This window comes from Strigops habroptila, chromosome 2, assembly GCF_004027225.2.
Source record: "Strigops habroptila isolate Jane chromosome 2, bStrHab1.2.pri, whole genome shotgun sequence".
NCBI lineage: Eukaryota > Metazoa > Chordata > Aves > Psittaciformes > Psittacidae > Strigops > Strigops habroptila.
In genome coordinates this window covers 15584814-15606108 of record NC_044278.2, presented here as the reverse complement: position 1 = coordinate 15606108, position 21295 = coordinate 15584814, and the positions used below count along the sequence as shown (strand labels likewise).

Sequence of the window (21295 nt, the reverse complement as noted above, 5' to 3'; positions counted from 1 at the left end):
ATTCTACTGTTGATTTACATTAATGTTGACACTTTTACCAGCAAATATAAGGTGCGTGGAGGGATGGGGGGAACTTGGCATATGTGAAAATAATGGATGGTTAAAACATGCTGGATTATTTTAGGCAAGCATAATTTCTATGACATAGAGATTTGGAGAAAAATGGTTGCTTGAGGGCTGGTGACTCACATGGCTTAATTCAGTTTTTCCCTCATAGAATTCAGACACCATCACTGGATCACAAATCCAGCGGCAACATGTCTAAATCTGTGCAGACTAGCATGAGGTGAAGACTTCTACAGCGTGTGCCAGTAATATTTCCAATTCAAGGAAAGGCAGTTTTACATTGTTATGCAAATGGCAGGCTCTTGCATTCTGGCTTCCACAGTTGTGTATTACTGGTTTTAGAGAATATAAGTTGTTGCTTTAGGGTTTTGTGTAGGCCTGGTCAAGAAAAGATTTTGTGGCTTGAATTGTTGACTGAGGAAATGCTAAAACATGCTTGGATTTTCTTGTATCTTTTGGATGACCTAACTTTATTTTTAGACAACTTTTTTTTTTTTTTTTCCTTCTTTCTAATCGATTTTCTTTTTACATGTAGGAATGTCAGAACCTTCTCAGTAGATACAGAAATATGAACCTGGAACTAGTAACTCGAATCATCCGAGATGGTGGACCATGGGAGGATCCAGTATTACAAGCAATTCTTAAAGCAAAGCCTGTGTCACAGGAATTAGGTACTTCATATACTAAGTTAATTTTTTTAGACTATGGAAAATGTGTTAAATTATGCTTTTTTGATATTAGGGTCAGGTGTTGTCAGCTGGCATTGCACATAACTATTTTTCTGTAGTAAAATGTACAGGTGCCTTTTTTTATTTGAAAGAAAACTAATTTCTTTGCTAGTAATTTAAGTCTACTTTTACAGTGTAGAGATCAAATTATTGAGATACAGGAGGCTACTGAGCAGTTACTTATAAAATGAGTTTACCAAATATAGGTAAACTGAAAGAGCATGGAGAGTGACTTGACCTCAGGCTACTAAAATAGCATGATCAAGGAAGGACCTGATATGTGTTCCTGTATTCATGGTACTTGGGCTCATTTAATCTTTCTTGTAAGTTGTTAATACCGGGGCTTGTGGCTTTTCTTCATTGTGTTTAGAATGATGCCTGTGACTACACCTGATAGCTGCTTTCTGTTTATGTATATGTAATTCCTGTAATTGGGAGTAGGAGAAAGAGGCAGTGTGTGGAAGACAAAATTACTGGAATGTTAATGAAAGTTGACAAGGGGAAAAATATCCAATCTACAGTGAAGTCTTTACTAACATCTTAAGCAACATATTTGCTAGCAGTGTTCACAGAGGACTATATTTGATAGTGATAAAAAATACTAGTTCATTACTGTGTTTATGACAATGTGTTCATTCTGTTGAGTGAGGAAAAGGACTATAAAGTCACAACAGCTGAGTGAGCTGCCTCCTTAAGCAAAGAAAGTATTTTGCTAGCAAATTAACATAAGTGTGTAGTCTTTGTTTTATCTCTCTCGTGAAGCAAGTGCTTGAGCAAAATAGTTTACATGTGATTTATATTATATATCTAATAAACTTCTAGTCAAATACCTACAGAAACAAATGAAAACAAAGATTATCCTTGTTTTGTTCTGCATCACATAACACTCTAGAATTTTTGGTAGTTGTGATCTGAAGTTAGAGCTCAATTTCCAACTCTCTAGCAAAAATTGTTTTAGTCCTTTAATGATTCCTTTGATCATCATGAAGCCTCTGCATGATGGATAACAGTTTGGGGACTTAGTTTTACACTGCCTGTTGTCAGTAGATGATCACTTTGTTTCCTTTTGTTGTAGGCCACATCTCCTTCCCCTTTGCTGAGGTATTTTCCCTCCTTTTATCTTCTGATATCCCCTTGACATGTCTTGGTTGTGATCACAAACATTTTAGATAATACCTTTTGGAAGTTCTTCCTTTCTTGTCTCACTTCTTCTAAAATCTGATTCCTCTGAAGTCTTACACAAAGAACACATTCTGTGCTGCTTATTAGGCTAGCAGTATTTGGTGTATATTTGGTGTATATTTTGAAACCCGGCCATATAGTTCCCTCGGGGATCAGTATTTTAAATGAGGAAAACTACATGTTATTGCTGAATCACCAACCATTACCTGCAAAAGTCAGTTTGATAAATATGTACTGTGTGAACTGCATAATCCTGTCTTTGATTCATTAATTGCACAGAGAAGCTCAGGCCAAGACAAACCTCGCTGTGTCTGTTTTTACATGAATTGTATACTTTGAGACGTTGCATTCTGTTTTGAGGTGGCTGGAAAGGAAAGCAGTCTTTGGGTTTAAAAAAAAAAATAGCAGACTTGAAACATAGGAGCAATAAACTTCTAATAGATTAGGGAGAATAAGGCAGCCTGCTGTGAACATTTAGAAGAAAATATTGTAGACAGAGGTACACTCAGGTGTAAGCAGCTAATTAGCTTCTAAGCTGATGGTCGGGATCTATTGCTCTAAAGCAAAGCACCACACATGCTGGACAGGAATAGCTGTTATTTTCCCCAAGCCGTTTTGAATGTATCACATATTTGGCTAAATGCTACTGTAGTTAGCAGTTGTCTTTTGCTTCGGGGGGTTAGAAGAACTATAAATGCTGCCTTGGGAAAAGAGAGCATTCCACGATGGGGAGAGAGCGCGATCCTGCCAGTGGTGTAGCTGGAACTTGTAGTCTCTTTAAAAACAGCGTTGGAGGGTGTAGGAGAAACCTTCCCTGGGAGATTGTGCTGCCAGAAGTGGGATTCTTACAAAGCAGAGGAGCATACTGAGGTGCGAGTTTCCCACACAGAAAGTGAGAATGATTTAACAAGTTAACTTAGAATCATAGAATCATAGATTGGAAAAGGCCTTTAAAATCATCAAGTCCAACCTTTACCCCAGGACTGCCAAGTTCGCCACTAAACGATGTCACTAATGGCCTCATCACGTTTTTTGAACACTTCCAGGCATGGTGATTCCACCACTTTCCTGGGCAGCCTGTTCCAATGCCTGACCACCCTTTCAGTGAAGAAATTTTTCCCAATATCCAGTATAAACCTCCCCTGGTGCAGCTTGAGGCGTTTTCCTCTTGTCCTATGAACTTGTTACTTGGCAGAAGAGACCAGCCACCTCCTTTCTCTGTCCTCCTTTCAGGCAGTTGCAGAGAGCGATAAGGTCCCCTCTCAGCCTTCCCTTCTTCATACTAAACACCTCCAGTTCCCTCAGCTGCTCCTCGTAAGACTTGTGCTCCAGGCCTTTCACCAGTTTTGTTGCCCTTCTCTGGACCCACTTCGGCAACTCAGTATCTCTGTTGTAGTGAGGGGCCCAGAACTGAACACAGGATTCGAGGTGCAGCCTCCCCAGTGCCCAGTACAGGGGGATGATCACTGCCCTGGCCAGGCTGCCACACTATTGCTGGTACAGGTCAGGATGCTCTTGGCCGCCTTGGCTGCCTGGGCTCAAGCTGGCTCATGCTCAGCAGCCGTCAGTCAGCACCCCCAGGTCCTTTTCCATGAGCAGCTTTCCAGCCGCTCTTCCCCAAGCCTGTAGCGTTGCGTGGGGTTGTTGTGGCCCAAATGCAGGACCTGGCACTTTGCCTTGTTGAACCTCATACCATTGGCCACAGCCCATCAATCCAGCCTGTCCAGATCCCTCTGCAGAGCTTTCCTATCCTCCTCCAGCAGATAAACACTCCCACCCAACTTGGTGTCATCTGCAGATTTACGGAGGGTTCTTGATCCCTTCATCCAGATCATCAGTAAAGATATTGAACAACACCGGCCCTAACACCAAGCCCTGAGGGACGCCACTAGTGACCAAGCACCAACTAGATGTGACACCATGTACACCACTCTTAGGGCTCTGCCATCCAGGCAGTTTCCAACCCAGCCAATTTCTCCAGGATAATGCTGTTGGAGACAGTGTCAAATGTTTTACTAAAGTCCAGATAGACAAATGTCTACAGCCTTTCCCTCATCAACCAGGCAGGTTACCTTCTCCTAGAAGGACATTAGGTTGGTCAAGCAGGACCTGCCCTTCATGAACCCATGCTGACTGGGCCTTATCCCCCCCATTTTCCCACACATGCTTTATGATCTCACTTAGGATGATCTGCTCTGTGATGTTCCCCAGCACTGAGGTCAGGCTGACAGGCCTGTAGTTTCTGGGGTTCCCCTTCCTACCGTGTTTCTAGAGAGGCATCACTTGTACTGTAGTCTGCAGTCTTCCTCCATTTGAGTGAAAAGGATGATGCAACCAGTTGTTAGATATGCAGCATTTTCTTAACATCAGCACTTAATAAAAGCTAAGTATTCCCAGCCTAATTTTTCAGTGTGAATATTCAGTGATCTATTGGGTAATGTTTGCATTTGAAACCGGTGATGAGGTTTATTATCTTATTTATGTTAATTCCAAAGGAGAGGCATTGGCTTAAAGGATTTTTCCATATAATCACTTTTTCTTGCAGTTAACGACTGCTGTTAGACACTGGCTTTTCTTTCAGTCATCTTTACTAAATTTATACCCAGAAGTGCTAATGAATAGTGGGAATGAGATTTTCTCTTATGGTGGACCTTATGGTACATCTATTAACAAACCTTATTATCACCTTGAATAATATTCCTTAAGTGTTCATTAGCATATAATGTCATTAGGTTGCATAAAAATAAAGATACTACAGAAATCCTTTTTTCTGATCATAAGAAATGTCTTTTAAACCAGGTGTCCTTATTAAAAAAAAAAAAAAAGTTTAACTCTTGTTATGTACATAATCTTTTTTTTTTTGGGGGGGGGAATCACATGGCTGCTCAGATAGTGGTTTTCATCAACCACTTTTGTTTTTAATCCTATTAAGTGTTACTTTTAAGTTGCTTGTAATTTTCTTAATACATGTTCCCTCTAAGGTATAAACTTCCTGGGCTCACTTCAGCCTTTGTTGACTTTAAATTGACAATCTCTTTATTATGCAACAGTGTACAGTAGTACTACAGGGAATGCACTAGAAATTATGGGGTTCTAACTCTTAAGGTAGCTGTTGAGACTATAACAGGAAGATCAGCCCATATTGTCCAATACATTACATTAATGTTAACACACTTGACACCTCAGAGTGTGCATTTACTTGACAAGATGCAAACAATTCTCAAAATAAAAGCAGCATTATTGTATTTTGTTGTCTTGAATGATATTTTAATCTTGAGATACTAGAATTTCTATGATCTGTGAAAGATCTCAAGCATGTCTTTTATGTATTTCATAATTTCCCAATTATTTAAATGTTTTAAGTATTTTGAGTATCTCAGTACAAACGTTTTCATTCAAATGTTAGCTTTAAGATTAGCTTTTAGATCTGAAGAACAGATTTCCAGAAATTGGGCTTAGAATTTAAAGGTATTTAAGGATTGAGATGTAAGAACTGTGCCCACTAGTAGTTTTAGAAGAAGAAAAAGTGTATTTTCCACTTCACCAGCAAAATCAAAGTGTTCAAAACTACTAAAAGCAACAGCATATGAATTGTAGTTAACTTTTTGATCACTTCGACGTCTTCCATTTTAATAGGTAATGAGTATCCTGAGTTGTTTTAAATATCTATAATTATAGCCTTGGAAGTGATGTCAATCCTATAGTTCTGACAATCACCCAGATACAAGTTCTGAGAAAGGAGGGAATTTGCTTTCTCGAAAATGTTCATATCTGCTTCTATGTAGTGTATATTTTACTAATCCTTTGCAGCACCTTGTGTTAATCTGTTAGAAATAAAATACGGAATTAGATTACTGGTGTAAGAAAAATAACAATTTCTATTTCCAAGCAGAAGGACAGATTCTTGATGGTATTTAAATATTTGATAGCTTCTTTAGCAGAGCCTTTTTTATATATTATTTGTTGACATTGCACTATTAAAAACAACATTACATTTAAATATATTTGTTGTTTGGACTTCATATTCTAATTGCCTTTAAATCTTTCTTTTCTGTACAGTTAACAAATATTTAAGCTCTGAAAATCCACTGTTCTTTGAACTGCGTGCCAGATACCTTATTGCCTGTGAACGCATCCCTGAGGCAATGGCTCTTATCAAATCTTGCATAAATCATCCAGATATCAGTAAAGATCTGTATTTCCATCAAGCTCTTTTCACCTGTCTTTATATGTCACCATTAGAAGATCAGCTATTCCAGGAGGTATTGTTTGTCAGTATACATTTGTTTAATTAAGTACTTGCTGTATACAAGTTGTCAAGAGGAGCATATGGAACTTTGTTTTTGTAGAACCAAATGTCATAAAATGAGGCAACTACACTGGTGTTGCTTAACTTAGTGCTTGCTTAAGCTTTGAAAAGTTAAATGTTAAGTGCCTACAAATCTTGTTGACCTAGATACAAATTTTTGGTCAAGTTTACTTTAGATATAGTCCCTAAATAACTTGAGTCATTAATATTTTGTAACTTCAGTATATTGACGATTTCACTATTGACTATTATTTCAGTAAAAGCACTTGAGCCTTACTGATGTCAGTCCAGTGTTCTGTATGTTACAAATTTTTAGTAGCCTTAAGGTTTTTTAATGATGCCCCCATATGTAAAATGACACTCTAGCTGAATGTGGCCCTACTTTACCACTGATGGCACTTACTAGATAACACTGCTTTTCCTAACCTTGTTTTGAGAACAAGCTACGTCATGCTAAAAAAGTGCTTTTGTGTAGTCTTTTAATTTCTTGGACAATTATTCCGATTGTCATTGCTCTAAGAAATATGAAAGAACTCTATAAATATCTCCAAAATCTCCATTTACAGACCTACACAAAAGCTGTTCCAAAGAAATCCTATGTCAGTAGCAATTCCTGAAGTTTTCAGTAGCTTTAATATAGTAAGGTCTGATAGGGTTTTATTTCATGTTAGCAAATTTATCTAAATTGATTTTATTTTAATTGTATAGCACTTGTTGAGGACTGATTGCAAGAGTGGAATTGAGATCATCTGCAACACTGAAAAAGAAGGGAAGACTACCTTAGCCTTACAGCTATGTGAATCGTTCCTAGTCCCTCAGCTTCAAAATGGGGACATGTATTGTATATGGTAAATACTTTATTTCTGGTGAAGCAGCTTAGCAGATAACAAATGCTTATTGCTAAAATGACACATCTACTTTGAGGTGTAACTCAAGTTTAGAATACAACATGAAACATTCTAACGTGATTTTTAAACATTCCTATTACATCTGTTATGCCTGCTTGCCTTTTTACACACAAACATGTACAATGGTAGCCTACATGGTACATAACACACTAACTGCTTCAAAGTAACAGAAGGGTGGGCCTTCGCATACTTTAGGCTGTAAATACCTACAAGTATGGCCTTTATTATTAGCAATGTGTAACAATATGCAGACTGTAGGCTCTCTGGTAATGCAGATATTTTTCTGTCCTGCTAGTTAAATGTCCTGCTAGTCCTGCTTTATAATAACGAGGGGGTAATATGTCTAAAGAGAATATATGGTTCTGAAAATGTGCTACTTAGTATGGCAGCTTTTATTTCATAAATAGAGCCATAAAATAAATGGTGGTACTCTAGAAAACATTTAAGTAATAATGTCTTCGTACACACTAAATCATCTTGATAGTTGGATGTTTTTGTGTTTTTAGAAGCGTTTTCTAAAGAGTTGTCAAAACAAATTTCATCATTCAGAGGACTGAATGATGGCTAAGGAAGATAATCCTCCTGTTTAGCCTGTATAATTTCTGTATCTAAAGTAACACCTGCATTCCTTGATAAAGTATGCTTAATTTGTTTGATTACATAGTTGAAGAAAAAAAGCTTAGTCAGGAAGCATTTTTCTTTTTCTTCAGTCAATAGAGATCTTATTAAGCTTATTAATTTTAATATGGAGTTTAGAATCTATATCGGGTGTCTAGGTTCCCAGATTTCAGAGAATTGAGAAGTAAGACGTGTTTTTTGTTTTTCTTTTTTTCTCAAGGAAGTAATGAAGGTCAGAAATTATAATGTTTAGTTTCTTAATAAAGTTTTTTCTTAGCTGTTTGAATAAGTGATTGCATTGCATCAAAACCTTTAGAAATGTGATCAACATACATTTATAATACAATATATTGTCAATACTTAGTGTTAATTTTCATTCGGTCTGTCCAGGAAAATGTGGACATGACTGTCCCCATAGGACAGATGAAGAAGTTCAACCAAAAAGGTACATAGTTTGTGAATGGAATCCAACTTCGCTGATTCCTGCCCAAATGCTGCATCTCCTGACTTCTTACTTCTTGGGAAATTTGCAGATGTAACTTACACATATTAGATACATGTTAGTTACTAACTAATGGTTAGTGCTTTCTGTTTCGGGGATTCAGTCTTTTAAGAAACACATTTTAAATCAAACCTACTTTTTATATCTTTTGCTGTAGTTAGATGTTAACCTTGCTCTTAACCCAGTTTATCATAAAGTTTTGCATCAGCCACTTTTAAAATTGCTAGTCAAAACAAGATGTCTGTCCTTTTGTTCTGACAAAGTGGATGTCAGAAATGAAATTCCAAAAGAGACTAAAGTACTGATTGATACCTGTTTATCAAGGAAACCATTTTTGCATCTCTTAGTATTTTGATCTTCTGTTCAAAATATAGCACTTGAGGATCTTTGAACGAGTTCAGAGCAGTTACGTCTCTGCAACTAGAACAGCTGTTTCATTCTTTACAGATGCTGAGCCTTAACAGTTTTAAACCCAACAAGAGAATTCTACGTAATGCTTACTAGATAATGTAAACTGGAACAAAGCTTGTGAAGGCATGTCTACACTGTAATTCAAATATTTGAAGAAGTAGGAGCCAGGTTAAATTGATCCACATCATGTAGAAGATTTTAACGTCTTCGGCACAGCATGAATCATCTTGCCTTGTGTGGAACTGAGGACATTGCAGATCTAGCAGACATCTAGTGGCAAACACTACTAGCAAAGATAAACATCAAAATAGATTATAAAGATGTAAATAGCAGATGCTTGTTACCACTTCATGCAAAGCAACCTGTATGAAATCTTCAAGGTGAAACCATTAGCCCCATATTATCTCAGAGGAAGATTAAGCAGCTCTGTCACAAAGCTCTTATTGTTTTTCATTGATGCTAAGAATAAGCTATGATCAGAATTATTTTTCTGAAGTGAAAGCCCACTGACAAATGAAGCACAAAGCAAGCTGGGCTTGATCTGACTAGAGACATTTGTTTACAAGGTATTGGTAAGAGAAGAGTTCAGTGATTAACGACTTTCTAGTATCAGTAAGTGATGTCTCTTCAGGAAGACAGCCAAGATTTCAATAGAACAAGCATAGCAGAATGGCTTGCCTTCTCTGCCAGGCAATTTTTAAATGCTGTTTTGTCTGTTTTCAAGTGCTTCCTAATTAGTAAATTCAGTAAGTCAAAGAATTTTTCCCACATGTTTAAGTCTTTTACATTTAGGTAATTTTTGTGAACTGGAGAACATTTTGGTAAAGTGTGCTATCTATAGCCAAGGAAAGATAGACTTTCTTCTTGTCAACAGTAGTAAAGTTTTAGATCTAGCTAAGGCTGGGCGGGCTTACCTGTTCTTTTATGTTGCTGATGGAGGCACACAGTTGTATTTTGTGGTATTTTGTAGGGGGTTAACAGGCTGGGTGCCTCTGGTAAAGAGTTACAGAGGTTTGTGATCTTCCAGTAACAATTTAAATTGCCCCAATGCATGTCTATAATAGTTTTAGCACAGGCCTCAATGTGAACAAAGTTAGACTGTCCAAGAAGTAAATGTCATTAAATACCATATTACTGTGCCATAATAACCAAGCAAATGGAAAACTGCCCCTGCCTACATTATCTCAAGTTTATTATCTGTGTTATGGTCAGTGACACAGAAATATCTCAAATGCTTCTGATTTCTGTTTCACATCAGGGTCTAGTCACATGGTGGTTAAACTGAATTAACAGCTTGTTCTTCACCACAGAGCTGTTCCTTCTCCTTTTAGTTTTCTCCATTCCTTTTTCAGCTCTTCCCTTGTACCAGCTTCTCTGAACACATGACAAGCCATTTTAACCACTAATCTCTCAGAAGAATAATCTGACTTTTCTCAGTTTCCCTGGGATTAGTGTTGAAATGGGTTGCTCTGAAATGGTGTGAGGCAAAATAGAGAATAAGTTGTAGTATTTAATTTTGGTAACTTAACAGCAAAAATGCTCAGTTCTTTCTTCTGTACTTCAGGTTGAGACTTTAACTGAATTTTTTGAATGGTTTGGTGCGAGAAGTTTCAAACTTGTATGTAAAGTTTGTAAAGATTTCAGACGTTTTGATTTTAGCTTGGTAAAGGCAGAGTTGAACAGCTTGTATCTTTAGAAAACCTGTAAGACTGATTTTTTTGTGGGTAGAGCTGCTTATAGAACTCCCTTTTCACAGTTTTCCCCATGTAAGCTTGATCTGTCTTTTGACTTCAGTTTTCTTGGGTTCTGAATGAAAGAAAACAATGAAGTTCTTTTGTCTAGCCCTTAAAATGTCAAGCAGAATTGTAGAGCTGTCCTAAATTGAAAAGCGAAGTTGGTGTTTTGTTGCAGGCAGTTCTGTCACTTCCCTTCATGCTGGCACTGACCTCACTAGACAAGCGTAATCTCAAAAGGTTTGTCTGATTTGTATCTCGCAGAGACTAGAGACTCTGGAAGATCAGTTAAATATTTTGTCAGTAGCTGCGTTAGTGTTTTCTGAGGGAGGAGGCTGGTGGAATAAAGAAGCGTCTTCCTTCAGAAAATGGAAGTCAGTTGGTCCCCTGTTTTCATTGTAACATTATGGTGGGATTTCTGCCTAGTCCTGACTATATCTACTCCCATGTAAAATCTTTGTGCTGGCAAATTTTCTTATAACTAAAAGTTAAGTCCAGTTGCCTTTTCCAAGTCTCTGAATTAAAATGCATAGAACTTACAGGCCGAAAATTTCAATTAGCTATATTTTATAGACTAAACACATTACGTGTGCAGGAGCTCTGCTGCAGAGTCTAGCAATCTATTCTTACGTTTCCTTGTATCAGTCAGAAATGCTATTTTACTGAAGATCAGAGAGATGCGTCAATAGCTGTAGAAACTGATGCTTTCATGTAACTGCTGTTGGCTAGAAAGAGCAGTGATGACAGCAGTAAGAAAAGAAAGTCATGTTGTAAACCGCACAACTGGAGAACATCAATATTTGCTGTCAGTGGACTGTGTTAGAAGCTAGCTTTCTACAACGCTCCCATTTTCCACATTCAAACACTTCTTTTCCTGAAGGACTCCTTATCCTTGCACTGAAAGTAACTTAATCCCAAGAGCACATAGAGCTTGCTGTTCAGCCTGACATTTATTGCCTGTGGTGTTAAGGGCTAGATGCTGTAGCATCTGATTTTATTATGCAGTTCTCTGATACTAAGCTGAATACATTAATATTTTGTTGAATATTTAATTGGCTCAGTGATAGGAGATACCCTGAGTGCTTTAACCAAGTAATTAAGCTGCATTTTCCATTGTGCACTTTGTGTACAGTCGTGATGTCAATTAGTTTGGTATTACACCCTCAAATATAATTTTAGTTATAGAATGTGCAAATAGTTGTTCTTAGTAATGCATCATGCTTAGTGATAGAGTTCTAAAACTCAATCTAATGAAATATTTTGTTCTGTACTTATAGGGACCTGATCTTCATTTGGAGTAAACTGCAGCTTAAATCTAACCCATCAAAACAAGTATTTGTCGACCAGTGCTACCAGCTTTTAAGAATTGCAACAAATGTCAGAGTAATTTTCCCTTTCATGAAAGTCATTAAAGATGAAGTAAGTTTTGGTTGTTTGTTTTTTACCCTATCCCCCATTCTTTTTGTAACCAAAGAGGAGTGATGTTTACATTGTGTAATGCCACTTTTTGTGCAAAGTTAAGAGGGGGTGGGGAAGAACACAATATTCCCTTAAAAATTTGTCAAGTTCCATAATGCACATCAATATTATGATTGTCCTTGATCTGTTGTGTGTTTTTAAGGATTTTTTTTTTTTTTTTTTTTACTGAATTCTAAGTTTTTTTTCTTTCTGCTGTAGTAAATTTGAGGAATGTCATCCCCTAGAAATAAATGGGAAAATTAATAGTAAATACATGGAGTAAATATGAAAGATTCGGTGGTTTGTTTTGTGGATCCTTAGCCTGGCTCCTTAAGGAAATAGGACTTGCATAATGCCATTTTATCTGCCTTTCACCCTCGTCAAGTTCTGAATCTTTTCACCAGTTTTAACCAAATCTGAAGAAATGCTTAATGTAACATAAAGGAAAAGCTAGACTAAAACAGGAGAAGACATAATTTTGCTTCACAAAAGTGTGCTGTGTTTCATGCTTCGCGTGTTAGGCTTACACTGTCCCATACAAACATGTGCAAAAGATGTCACGTGCAATATTTTGCACACAGGCATGCAAGTTGTTTCCAAATGTGTTTTTTATCATTACCCTGACTGCACAGAACTCCTTCATGTGCTGTACCCTAAGGGAATTATAAAGTATTTTGTCACGGGTGCTGCTGTACGGTTCTAAATTAAGTGATTTGCTGCTGTTCAAGATTTTAATCTCAGTATGTATTCTAAAACACTTGTGAAATGAATAACTTTTATTTGTATGTTCATCTGAATGATCATATTTTTTTAATAACCTACTACATATGGAGCATTGTATGTATTTGTTAATGCACATTTAAGTTTAGGTGGGTATTAATTTTTGAAGTGCCTGAAACTCTTTACATTAATCTGCTACCTGTTGGGCAGTATGTTTCTGATCATCCATCTGAATGGGAGCGCCTGCAGCCTGAAGTGTGGAATAGGGATTCTGCTCATTGAAAGGATAGTCAGTCACTCTGAAGACTCAAGCCTTTTAGAATGCTTGGCCATGGGTTGTTAAGGTTTCTGTGGTGGTTATTGTTCAAAATTGAGGGCAATATTATATAGCTTGTATCTTTATGCAATGCAAGTCAAATGAGTTAGAACAGGGATAAAATATAGAGTAACTGTCCAATTATAGTGTGAAACAGCCTAAGCAATGAAGATGCAGAGGATACTGCTAGAACAGATATGATTTGCTGCAGTCTTGTTTTATATGCCCAAATAATTAATTGTCTTTTAACTACAGTACTGCACATGGCAAAAGTATCTGAAGCTTTGCTGATAGTAACTGCATAGCTTTCAGTGCAAAGCAGATGTTATTTTGGGGCATTTTTGTGCCTGTATTTCATAGTCTTCTTTGAGCATTATTTTAAAATGTACATGCCTTTAGGTGAAATTTGCTAGCAGGATGCTTTCTGAACTGCTGTTTTGAACGTAGATTAGTATAAATACATGGAATGTTTGGGCATTGTTTATACTAGCTCTTCTTCCCCTCCCCCCCCCCCCGTGAATCTGATTCTTTTATTTTTTAAGCTGTAGACTTCTGTAAGCCCATAAGGAAAATGCCATTATGCATACTCTATAATTATGTTTACTGTGATTTCCTTTCTGCAGGTTGGTGATGATGGTCTTCAGATATGTGTTGAGATATGTGGTTGTGCCCTACAGTTGGACCTCCGTGAAGATCCCAACATGAAAAGTCTTATTTATAAAGCAATTGCTCATTTTCTGCCAAATGACTTAGAGATCCTCAGAATTTGTGCTCTTTCAGTCTTTTTTCTTGAGCGCACCTTGGAATCTTACTACACTGTTGAACATTTATATAAATGTGCAGATGAAGAATACAATGAGTGCACTAGTTCTGTTCAAAACCGTGTACGTTTTGAACTGCTTCCAATTTTGAAAAAAGGTTTGTTTTTTGATCCCGAGTTTTGGAATTTCTTGATGATCAAGCAGAATTGTTTAGCATTGTTGGGGGATAAAGCCTTTGTTAGCATAAGTGAAAATACACTGGAAAACTCTACTGCAAATACAGAGAAGATAACGGAGTATAGGGCTCTGGGTGATGAGCGTGTCTGTTTAACAGATGTAAGCAATGGGGAGCTTGACCCAGAAGATCTCTCTGAAGCCCAGTCCAAAGGTAATGCCAAAAAGAACGATGAAGCTCTTGAGGCATCTGAAATGTTAGATCAAACTGTACCAAGGCACCGCTGTGTGATATGCAACAAGGAATTTCTTGGTGGTCACATTGTAAAACATGCACAAGCTCACCAAAAAAAAGGCAGTTTTTCCTGTGTACTTTGCTCCAGAAAGTTCAGGCAAAAAGGACTTATGCTGAAGCACTTAAAGAATCATGTCAGGAAGATAGAAAGGCAACATCTTGCTGCAGTTCTTGAGGCTGGTCGACAGGCTTCTGTTCTTAATGAAGTAGAATGTTCTGATGTCACTCCGTCTCTTGAAAATGGGAATTCTGATGGTTCCAAAGATAACGAACCAGAGACTGCAGGAGCAGCAAGTGCTGACCAAGTGGTCCAAGTGGAGGAGCAGAACACACAACAGGTATTTGTGGTGGGAAACCATCTAAGTGACCAGGATGATGCTACTGAAAATAGTAGTGACAGCTGTTTTAATAATGTTCCTGATGCTTTAAGTACAGAAAGTTTGCCTGAAGATGATGACAGTTCCAGTAAAGAGTCACCTATTCTGCATAAAGTGAATGGAGCTTTTTGTTCTCAAAAAGATATTGATGCTATGGATGAGGAAGGAAGCTTTAAGTGCCCTGCTAATGGTTGTGCTAGAATATTTAAAAAGATAAGATTCCTCAATAAACATGCAAGAAAAAGTCATCCAACTGATTTGAAGGTGCAGCAGCATATAATGAAGTGGAATAAAGGAAAATGCCGGTTCTGCCAGAGAAAATTTGCTGATTCCCAACATTTTATAGACCACCTGAAGAGACACGTGTATCCAAATGTTTACTTTTGTTTACACTTTAATTGTAATCAGAGATTTAAGCTGTCAACAGAGCTTGCAGAACATACAAAAAGTCATAGTATTTTTAAAGCGCAGTGCAATTTTGCAGAGTGCTGTGAGCTATTTGAGGAGCTCCCTTTGCTGTATGAACATGAGGCTCAGCATTATTTAAATAAAACACCAGAATGTTCAGAAGATGCAAGTGAAAAAGAGTCTTCAGATGATCCTTCAGAACTTTGTAGTTTCCAAGATGATGATGAATCTGTTAATGAAAAAGAAACTGTAGATTTACCAATTCCAACTTGGAAGTCAAGGAAGGATTCTACAGAACCAAAGACGTACATTCAAAGTGTTGAGAAGAAAGCAAATAATGTAATTCATAATGGAAATGAAAGTTCATCTGAGGGTGGCACTACAGTTTTAAGTTTGACAGACCAAAAGACGCCTGTGTTACAGCCAAATTCTGAAAACTGTAATGCTGTTAGTGACCAGCTGGTCAATGGGCACAGTGACGTAGATCAAACATCATCAAAGTCATCAGAAGTACCTTTGGACAGAGTGGCAGATGAAACAAGGACAGAAAATGGGTCAGTGTTACCAGTTTTACAGAATTGTACTGATACACCACAAAATAATGCTGGTGCCTCGCAATTACCTTCTAAACCAAATCCAACAACAGAGAATACTTCATATGGTGTCATCTTAACAAAACCGTATGTTAGACCATTGCCTCCAAGTTACCTTGATGAACGCTACATTAGCATGCCAAAACGTAGAAAAATTTTGGCTGATGAAGTAGATGCTTATTCTGAACAAGATAAAATTTGTAGCAAATCAACAGAAAGATTTAGATGTGGCAACTGCTTGACCATCTACTGTAATTCAGAAGCACTTGAGGCTCACCTTGCACAAAAGAAGTGTCAGACGCTCTTTGGATTCGATTCAGATGACGAAAGTAAGTCTTACATTCCTTCTGGGTTGGTTTGTTTTGGAGGTAAATACCAACCAGAAAATGGTCTTTGAAAACAGGCAACCTGATGGAATAGATAAGACGGACGTAACCTCCAAGCAGTTGTAGTATGCCAGAACTTAGACAATTATATCACAACACTGTGCTAAATTGGAAGTTCAAATTGAATGTGCTGTTTAGAATAAGAAAGGGGTAGTGAGAATTGTTAGGCAACTCTAATGGAAAAGGCTTCTCATAAAACAGAATGGGCTAATTGAGTCTGTCTTTCCTTGCAAGTTTGAAACTAAACATGTTGAAAAACATAAGCAGTGTTCTAGATTAAGGAATGATTTACTTTGGTTAGTCTTCATTTTGATCCCAGTGCATTCTCTTTTACAGGTGCCTGATTCGATGTTGTGGGAAAATGTATCAAACGAGGAGTGGTGTAAGAAAACACTACATGAAGAAGCATCAGTTTGTTTCCCAGTTGGCCTTAATCATAAAGCAGTCTCAAATTACTGAAGAAAAACATGACCTTGATAAAGACAAAGCACATTTTCTAAACAAAACTCACAGAGGAATAATAGGAGCTCTGCAGGTCTTTAGTCCAGAAAGGTTGCTACAAAATCCCCAAAGTACCAGTTATCCGAAAAGCCACATTCATTTCCAATGTGTGATTGAAGCTTAGTGGCACAGTCTTTCTAGCATGAAGGTTTAAGGAAAATAAGGCATACAGTTGAGCAGGCAGAGAAAGCAGAGGTGTTAATTGCCTTATGGAAATAAAGCCAGCCAATTCTGAAAGCTGCTTTAGTTGGAAAATATGTGGTTAAAGGGTATCCATCCACAGAACTGGGAAGGAATCATTCAAGAAAGTCTTACATTAGTGTAATATGGATAAGAAACGTGTAGAGAACCATGCCTTCTTTTTTCAAAGTTTGAGTATGTGATTCCATTATCTGCCCAAAAGTATGGAGCTTATTTAATAAACTTAGAATCCAAAAAGAAGAATGTAGAAAGAAATCTAAGATGGATGGAATGCTTAAATAGCCAAAATCTTGAAGTACAGAGTGTGCAAGGAAAAGTCAATTAATGTGATACTAAGTGTGAAAGTTATGCACAGTGGAAGAGAAGCCCTCTGCAAGGCTATGGTAAAGGTGTGTGTTAAGAGTGTCCTGTAAAACATCTGTTACAGGTGCAGGAAGACTAATACAAGCAGTAGACGTGCAGATTGCGTGGATGTCAACAGAAGCAGATTGAAACAAATACAGAATGTGAAGGGGGTTAAGCTTGCATTACAGAGCAGAGTTAAACTAACTTCATGCAAATACAGAGGTCCTTCAGCTGTTTGTATGACCGAAAAGAACTTGAGATGGCTTCCTGTTTTAAAAAGGGAGGGGAGGGAAAGGGCAGACAAAAGCAGAGCACATGTCAAGTTGGAAAAGATCAGGAAGAGCCTGTTTCACATGTGATATTGCTTAATGGTGGTGGATTGCAACTCAGTACTGTAACTACTTATTTACTGTCTAGAGGAAGGGAGAAAATACATACTGACTCAACCTTAAGACATGTTATGACCCTATCTAATAGCATCTCTTGAAAAGATAGCCTTTCCCAGAAGTAAGTGAAGGTGTTAGCTCAAATGTTAAGCACTTTATCCAAAATTCATTGTTCATAGAAACAATCAGAATCTGAAGACAGGAAATTTGAATCATTCAGCTCTATATGTAACATTGAAATACAGAACATTTGGAAACCAGAAAGGTGCTGTTGTAGTTTTTGGTCTTTCCACCCCAAACAGAGGTGTGGCAAACATGCATGTTGTCTAATTACTGTGCTGATTTAATTTACCTTACACTGTCTTGCCACCTAAAAATGTTTTATTTGGGATCCTGTTCTATGCGGGTAACTGAAAAATTTAATGTGACTGTAGGCACGGAAAGTGTAGTGGTAAAAACTGGTGTGTACTGGCAGAGTCATCACAGAAATGTAGGACAGCCAAAACCAACTATTCCTGCTCAGCTAGTTTGCTTACCAAATAGTTCATCACCACGCTTGTATGGCATAGTAAGATGATCAACTTGCTTAAATCAACAGATATGTAAAATCTAATGAGTAAAAAATCAAGAGGTACATAAAAGATCTGTTCATTGTAGCAATGGCTCACACTTGCAAACCTAAGAGTTTCATTGTAAAATAGGCTGTTAAGTAGCTCTGGAACTTAATAGTTCAGTAATGCCTCTGCTAATAATCCTCTGTGAAATTAAACAGATATTTGCGTTAATTCTGTTTCCTTTTCCCCGCCCGGGAGGTAAAAAGAATGCAAAATCAAAATAATGCTCTTCTGAATTGTAGAACATTCTTGCCTTAACTTTGAGTTGGATTAACATAAAAGGTTATAAAATTATGATCACAGGTATGTGTGCATTACATTAATACCTATGACTGGCCCACTTTGAGATTTGTGTGACATTTGAGGCACCAAAGAATTATTTTTGCAGTTGCAAAAAAACTGATTTAAATGCATCATTCATTATATATACATATATACACACTATATATATATTTACATGTATAAATACATTAAAAGTTTTTAAAACTTAAAATTAAGTTTTAAATGGGGACCTTATCAGTCAAATGCACTTTCACATTTTTTTGCTTTCAATTAATTTTTAAGGACCCAGTTATATTGAGTTATATTAAATTCCCAGGCTCCCCTTTCTTTGCTTAACATCGTTAATCTAGTTAAATTTGCTTAAATATATTTGAAAAGGAAAAAAAGCTAATTTTGAAGTATTACAGTTTAAAGAATCTGAAAATTCCGTCAATAGATATTACAAAAATGTTTGTGTAAAGTCTTTTCAATGTACCTTTAATCTTTGGTGCTTTTTTGCCTTTTCCTGGAGCTCCATGTGTTTGAAGATGCTTTAAAAACATGATTGAGACTTGTATTTTCTTTAAGTGTGTAGATAAATGCATCTATGTACATGCATAAACTGTGACCATAATTTTTTGTACCTGCATTAAACTAATTTTTGTTCAAAGATGCTTTTCTTGGACACCACCATTTGTTTATACTATGTGTTCAGTATATACACTTTGGAGAACTGGAAAACTGAACTCTTCTGTAGGTGGACATCAGCATCACCTAACACCTGTCAGAAATACACTGAATTGACTTGAAGTAGCAAGTGGGTGGTAACATTTTTGTTTTGAGTAATCATTTTTACTTCAAAAGACATTGCATTTCATTCAAACTACTCTCTGATACCTGTTGGTATTCTCAGATAGTTGCAGTATTAAGCAACTTTAATTATGAGCTAAGAGATACTTGGGACGTGTGGGTGATAACTCTACATGCTTTTTAAGGGTTCTTAAGTGTGTTGAGTATTACCCTACATTAAGCCTGCAACTCCTAGAGCTGAAAAAGGTTCCAAATCTAAAATTGAAAGGGTTTTTTTCACCCAGGCATTAAGCATTGGAAATACTTCTTCAAGATGTGTCACTTCGATTCAATAAATACGGAAGTACATGTGTAATGGGAGCATGCAAATCTCTTAAAGCTGCCTGAAGTTACACATGAGCTTAGGAGCTTTGTTGGATCAAAGTCTCTGCATTTCATTGCTGATAATTGTATTCTAATAACATTCCTCCAGGTGGCTGTAACTTGGATTTAGACTTTCCTTTTAAGACTGTCTACTCTAACCCGATCACAGTTCACTGTAAGGGTCATGTAAGTTCTAATTTTCAAAGAGCTGCCGCTTGGTAGACACCTTTTGCAAAAAAGTACTGAAAGTAGATTGAAAGTGGTCATATCTGTGGGGAAAGGTCACTGGTACTTTGGTTATTTAGCCATATTCATTAAAACTATATAAATTGTATAGTTTGGATAATTTATAACATTAAACTTTGTGATTTTAATATCACATTGAAGGTTCAGCTGTACTCATTTCTTTTATTGTTTTAACACCAGTGCTATGGACAAAAGACTGAAAGGGGTGGTAGTGTTACTATTTTCTTAATTTATTTGGTACTGTATAACACCTTTCTGATTAAATGCAGTGTATGCATTTTGGGACTCTTAATTTGTAAAACGCTGTTACAGGTTCAGCAAGAAAGGAAATTTGCGCTTCCTTGTTGAATGTTAAATTATTTTACTTTGCATTTTATATAAGAGTACAAATTAAAACTGAGCCATCAAACTGCAATAAATCAACAGTAGTGTTTCATTTTAAAAACTTTTTTGTACTGTACATAGATTTGTTCAATAAAACATTGTCTTTGTTGTTGATAGAAATTGATTTTGTCTTTTGGGAAATCACTCTGAAAATACTGCTGCAGTGTTTATAGTTACTGTGTTATGTTTGGTATATGATTGCTGCACAGCATCTGTGTAAAGCTGCCACATCTTGCTGTTCCAGGTGACCAGGTGTGGATATTTGGATTTGAATAGATTAAATCTAGTGAAGTAGATCCAAGACTACCCAGGGTTACCGAGGAAATTGAACCAGAACTCTTAGAATTCCTGCCTCTCCCTCCCTGCCTCACTTCCCTTTTTCTTTCTTCTAGCTAACTACTTGCTCTCGTAAATTTGGAACCTCTTAGTTCAAGAAGTCCTCAAAAAAGCATAGTATTACTACAGATTCTTTACAAGTAACTGCTGAAGAGAGAAGCATGCCTGTGTGTGAGGGAGAGGGATAGCTCTTTTGGTCTTCAGTTTGGGATGCGTGAGGAACACACCTGCAGAAAAAAGCTTCCATCAGATCCGAACCTTAGACACCATGCAGTGCACCCCTCAAGTCTGACTGCCTCTGACCATCTTCAGAACACTGGCAACTTTAAGATGAATTAGTCACATACATTGGAACAGGCTTCGTAGTTAGTGCATATACCTATAATTTACAAGCATAGTGTATTGTTTGGATGGTATGCTCCCCCAATAAAGGAAATCAGTTGGAACACGGTGGGTAATGGGAATCTGCTCACCTGGGATCTCCGGGCAGGACAGGCCTGTGAAGATTGACCTGATGAGAAAGGGCTGGTCCAGTGTTTTGTAACATGCATATGGAGAGCAGCATAAGGCTGCCAGGGCAGAGGTGGAGGTGGTAGGGCTTGAGAGGAATAAAGCTTGCAAGGAAATTTTTATGTGCTGTTTAAAGAAATCAGCAGATCCATGTTTGATTTAACGGCTTGTATGGTGTTTACCGCTGGGGGCAGTGGCTTCAAAATGTGGGGATGTTAGCCACTCCTAAGCTGTTGTGTGAAGGACTCAAAAGCCCCATTTAGGGCTGCAGATGAGTCTGGATGCAGCAGTTTTGACGTACCACTGTTTCTAGTTATTTGAGTTCTTCCTCCATCATAAAATTGCTGAAGCTCCTCAGTAGGTCTGCATTACAAGTACCAAATGCTGGCCTGA

At 37.3% G+C, this 21295-nt stretch overlaps 1 protein-coding gene across 5 annotated transcripts in view; it reads left to right on the top strand.

Annotated features, from left to right (window-relative positions):
- The window catches only part of ZNF654 (zinc finger protein 654), a 37651-nt gene extending 17844 nt beyond the window's left edge, over positions 1-19807 (top strand). For 4 of the 5 annotated variants that reach the window (XM_030471531.1, XM_030471529.1, XM_030471533.1 and 1 more), the window contains 6 exons: positions 602-737; positions 6036-6238; positions 6994-7133; positions 11735-11876; positions 13575-15888; positions 16282-19807. In XM_030471531.1, the coding sequence (XP_030327391.1) occupies positions 602-737; positions 6036-6238; positions 6994-7133; positions 11735-11876; positions 13575-15888; positions 16282-16289 (2943 nt within the window). In that variant the 3' untranslated portion in view covers positions 16290-19807. The remainder of the gene's footprint in view (positions 1-601; positions 738-6035; positions 6239-6993; positions 7134-11734; positions 11877-13574; positions 15889-16281) is intronic. The other variant, XM_030471534.1, reaches the window with a different exon arrangement.
- The last annotated feature ends 1488 nt before the right edge of the window (positions 19808-21295 follow it).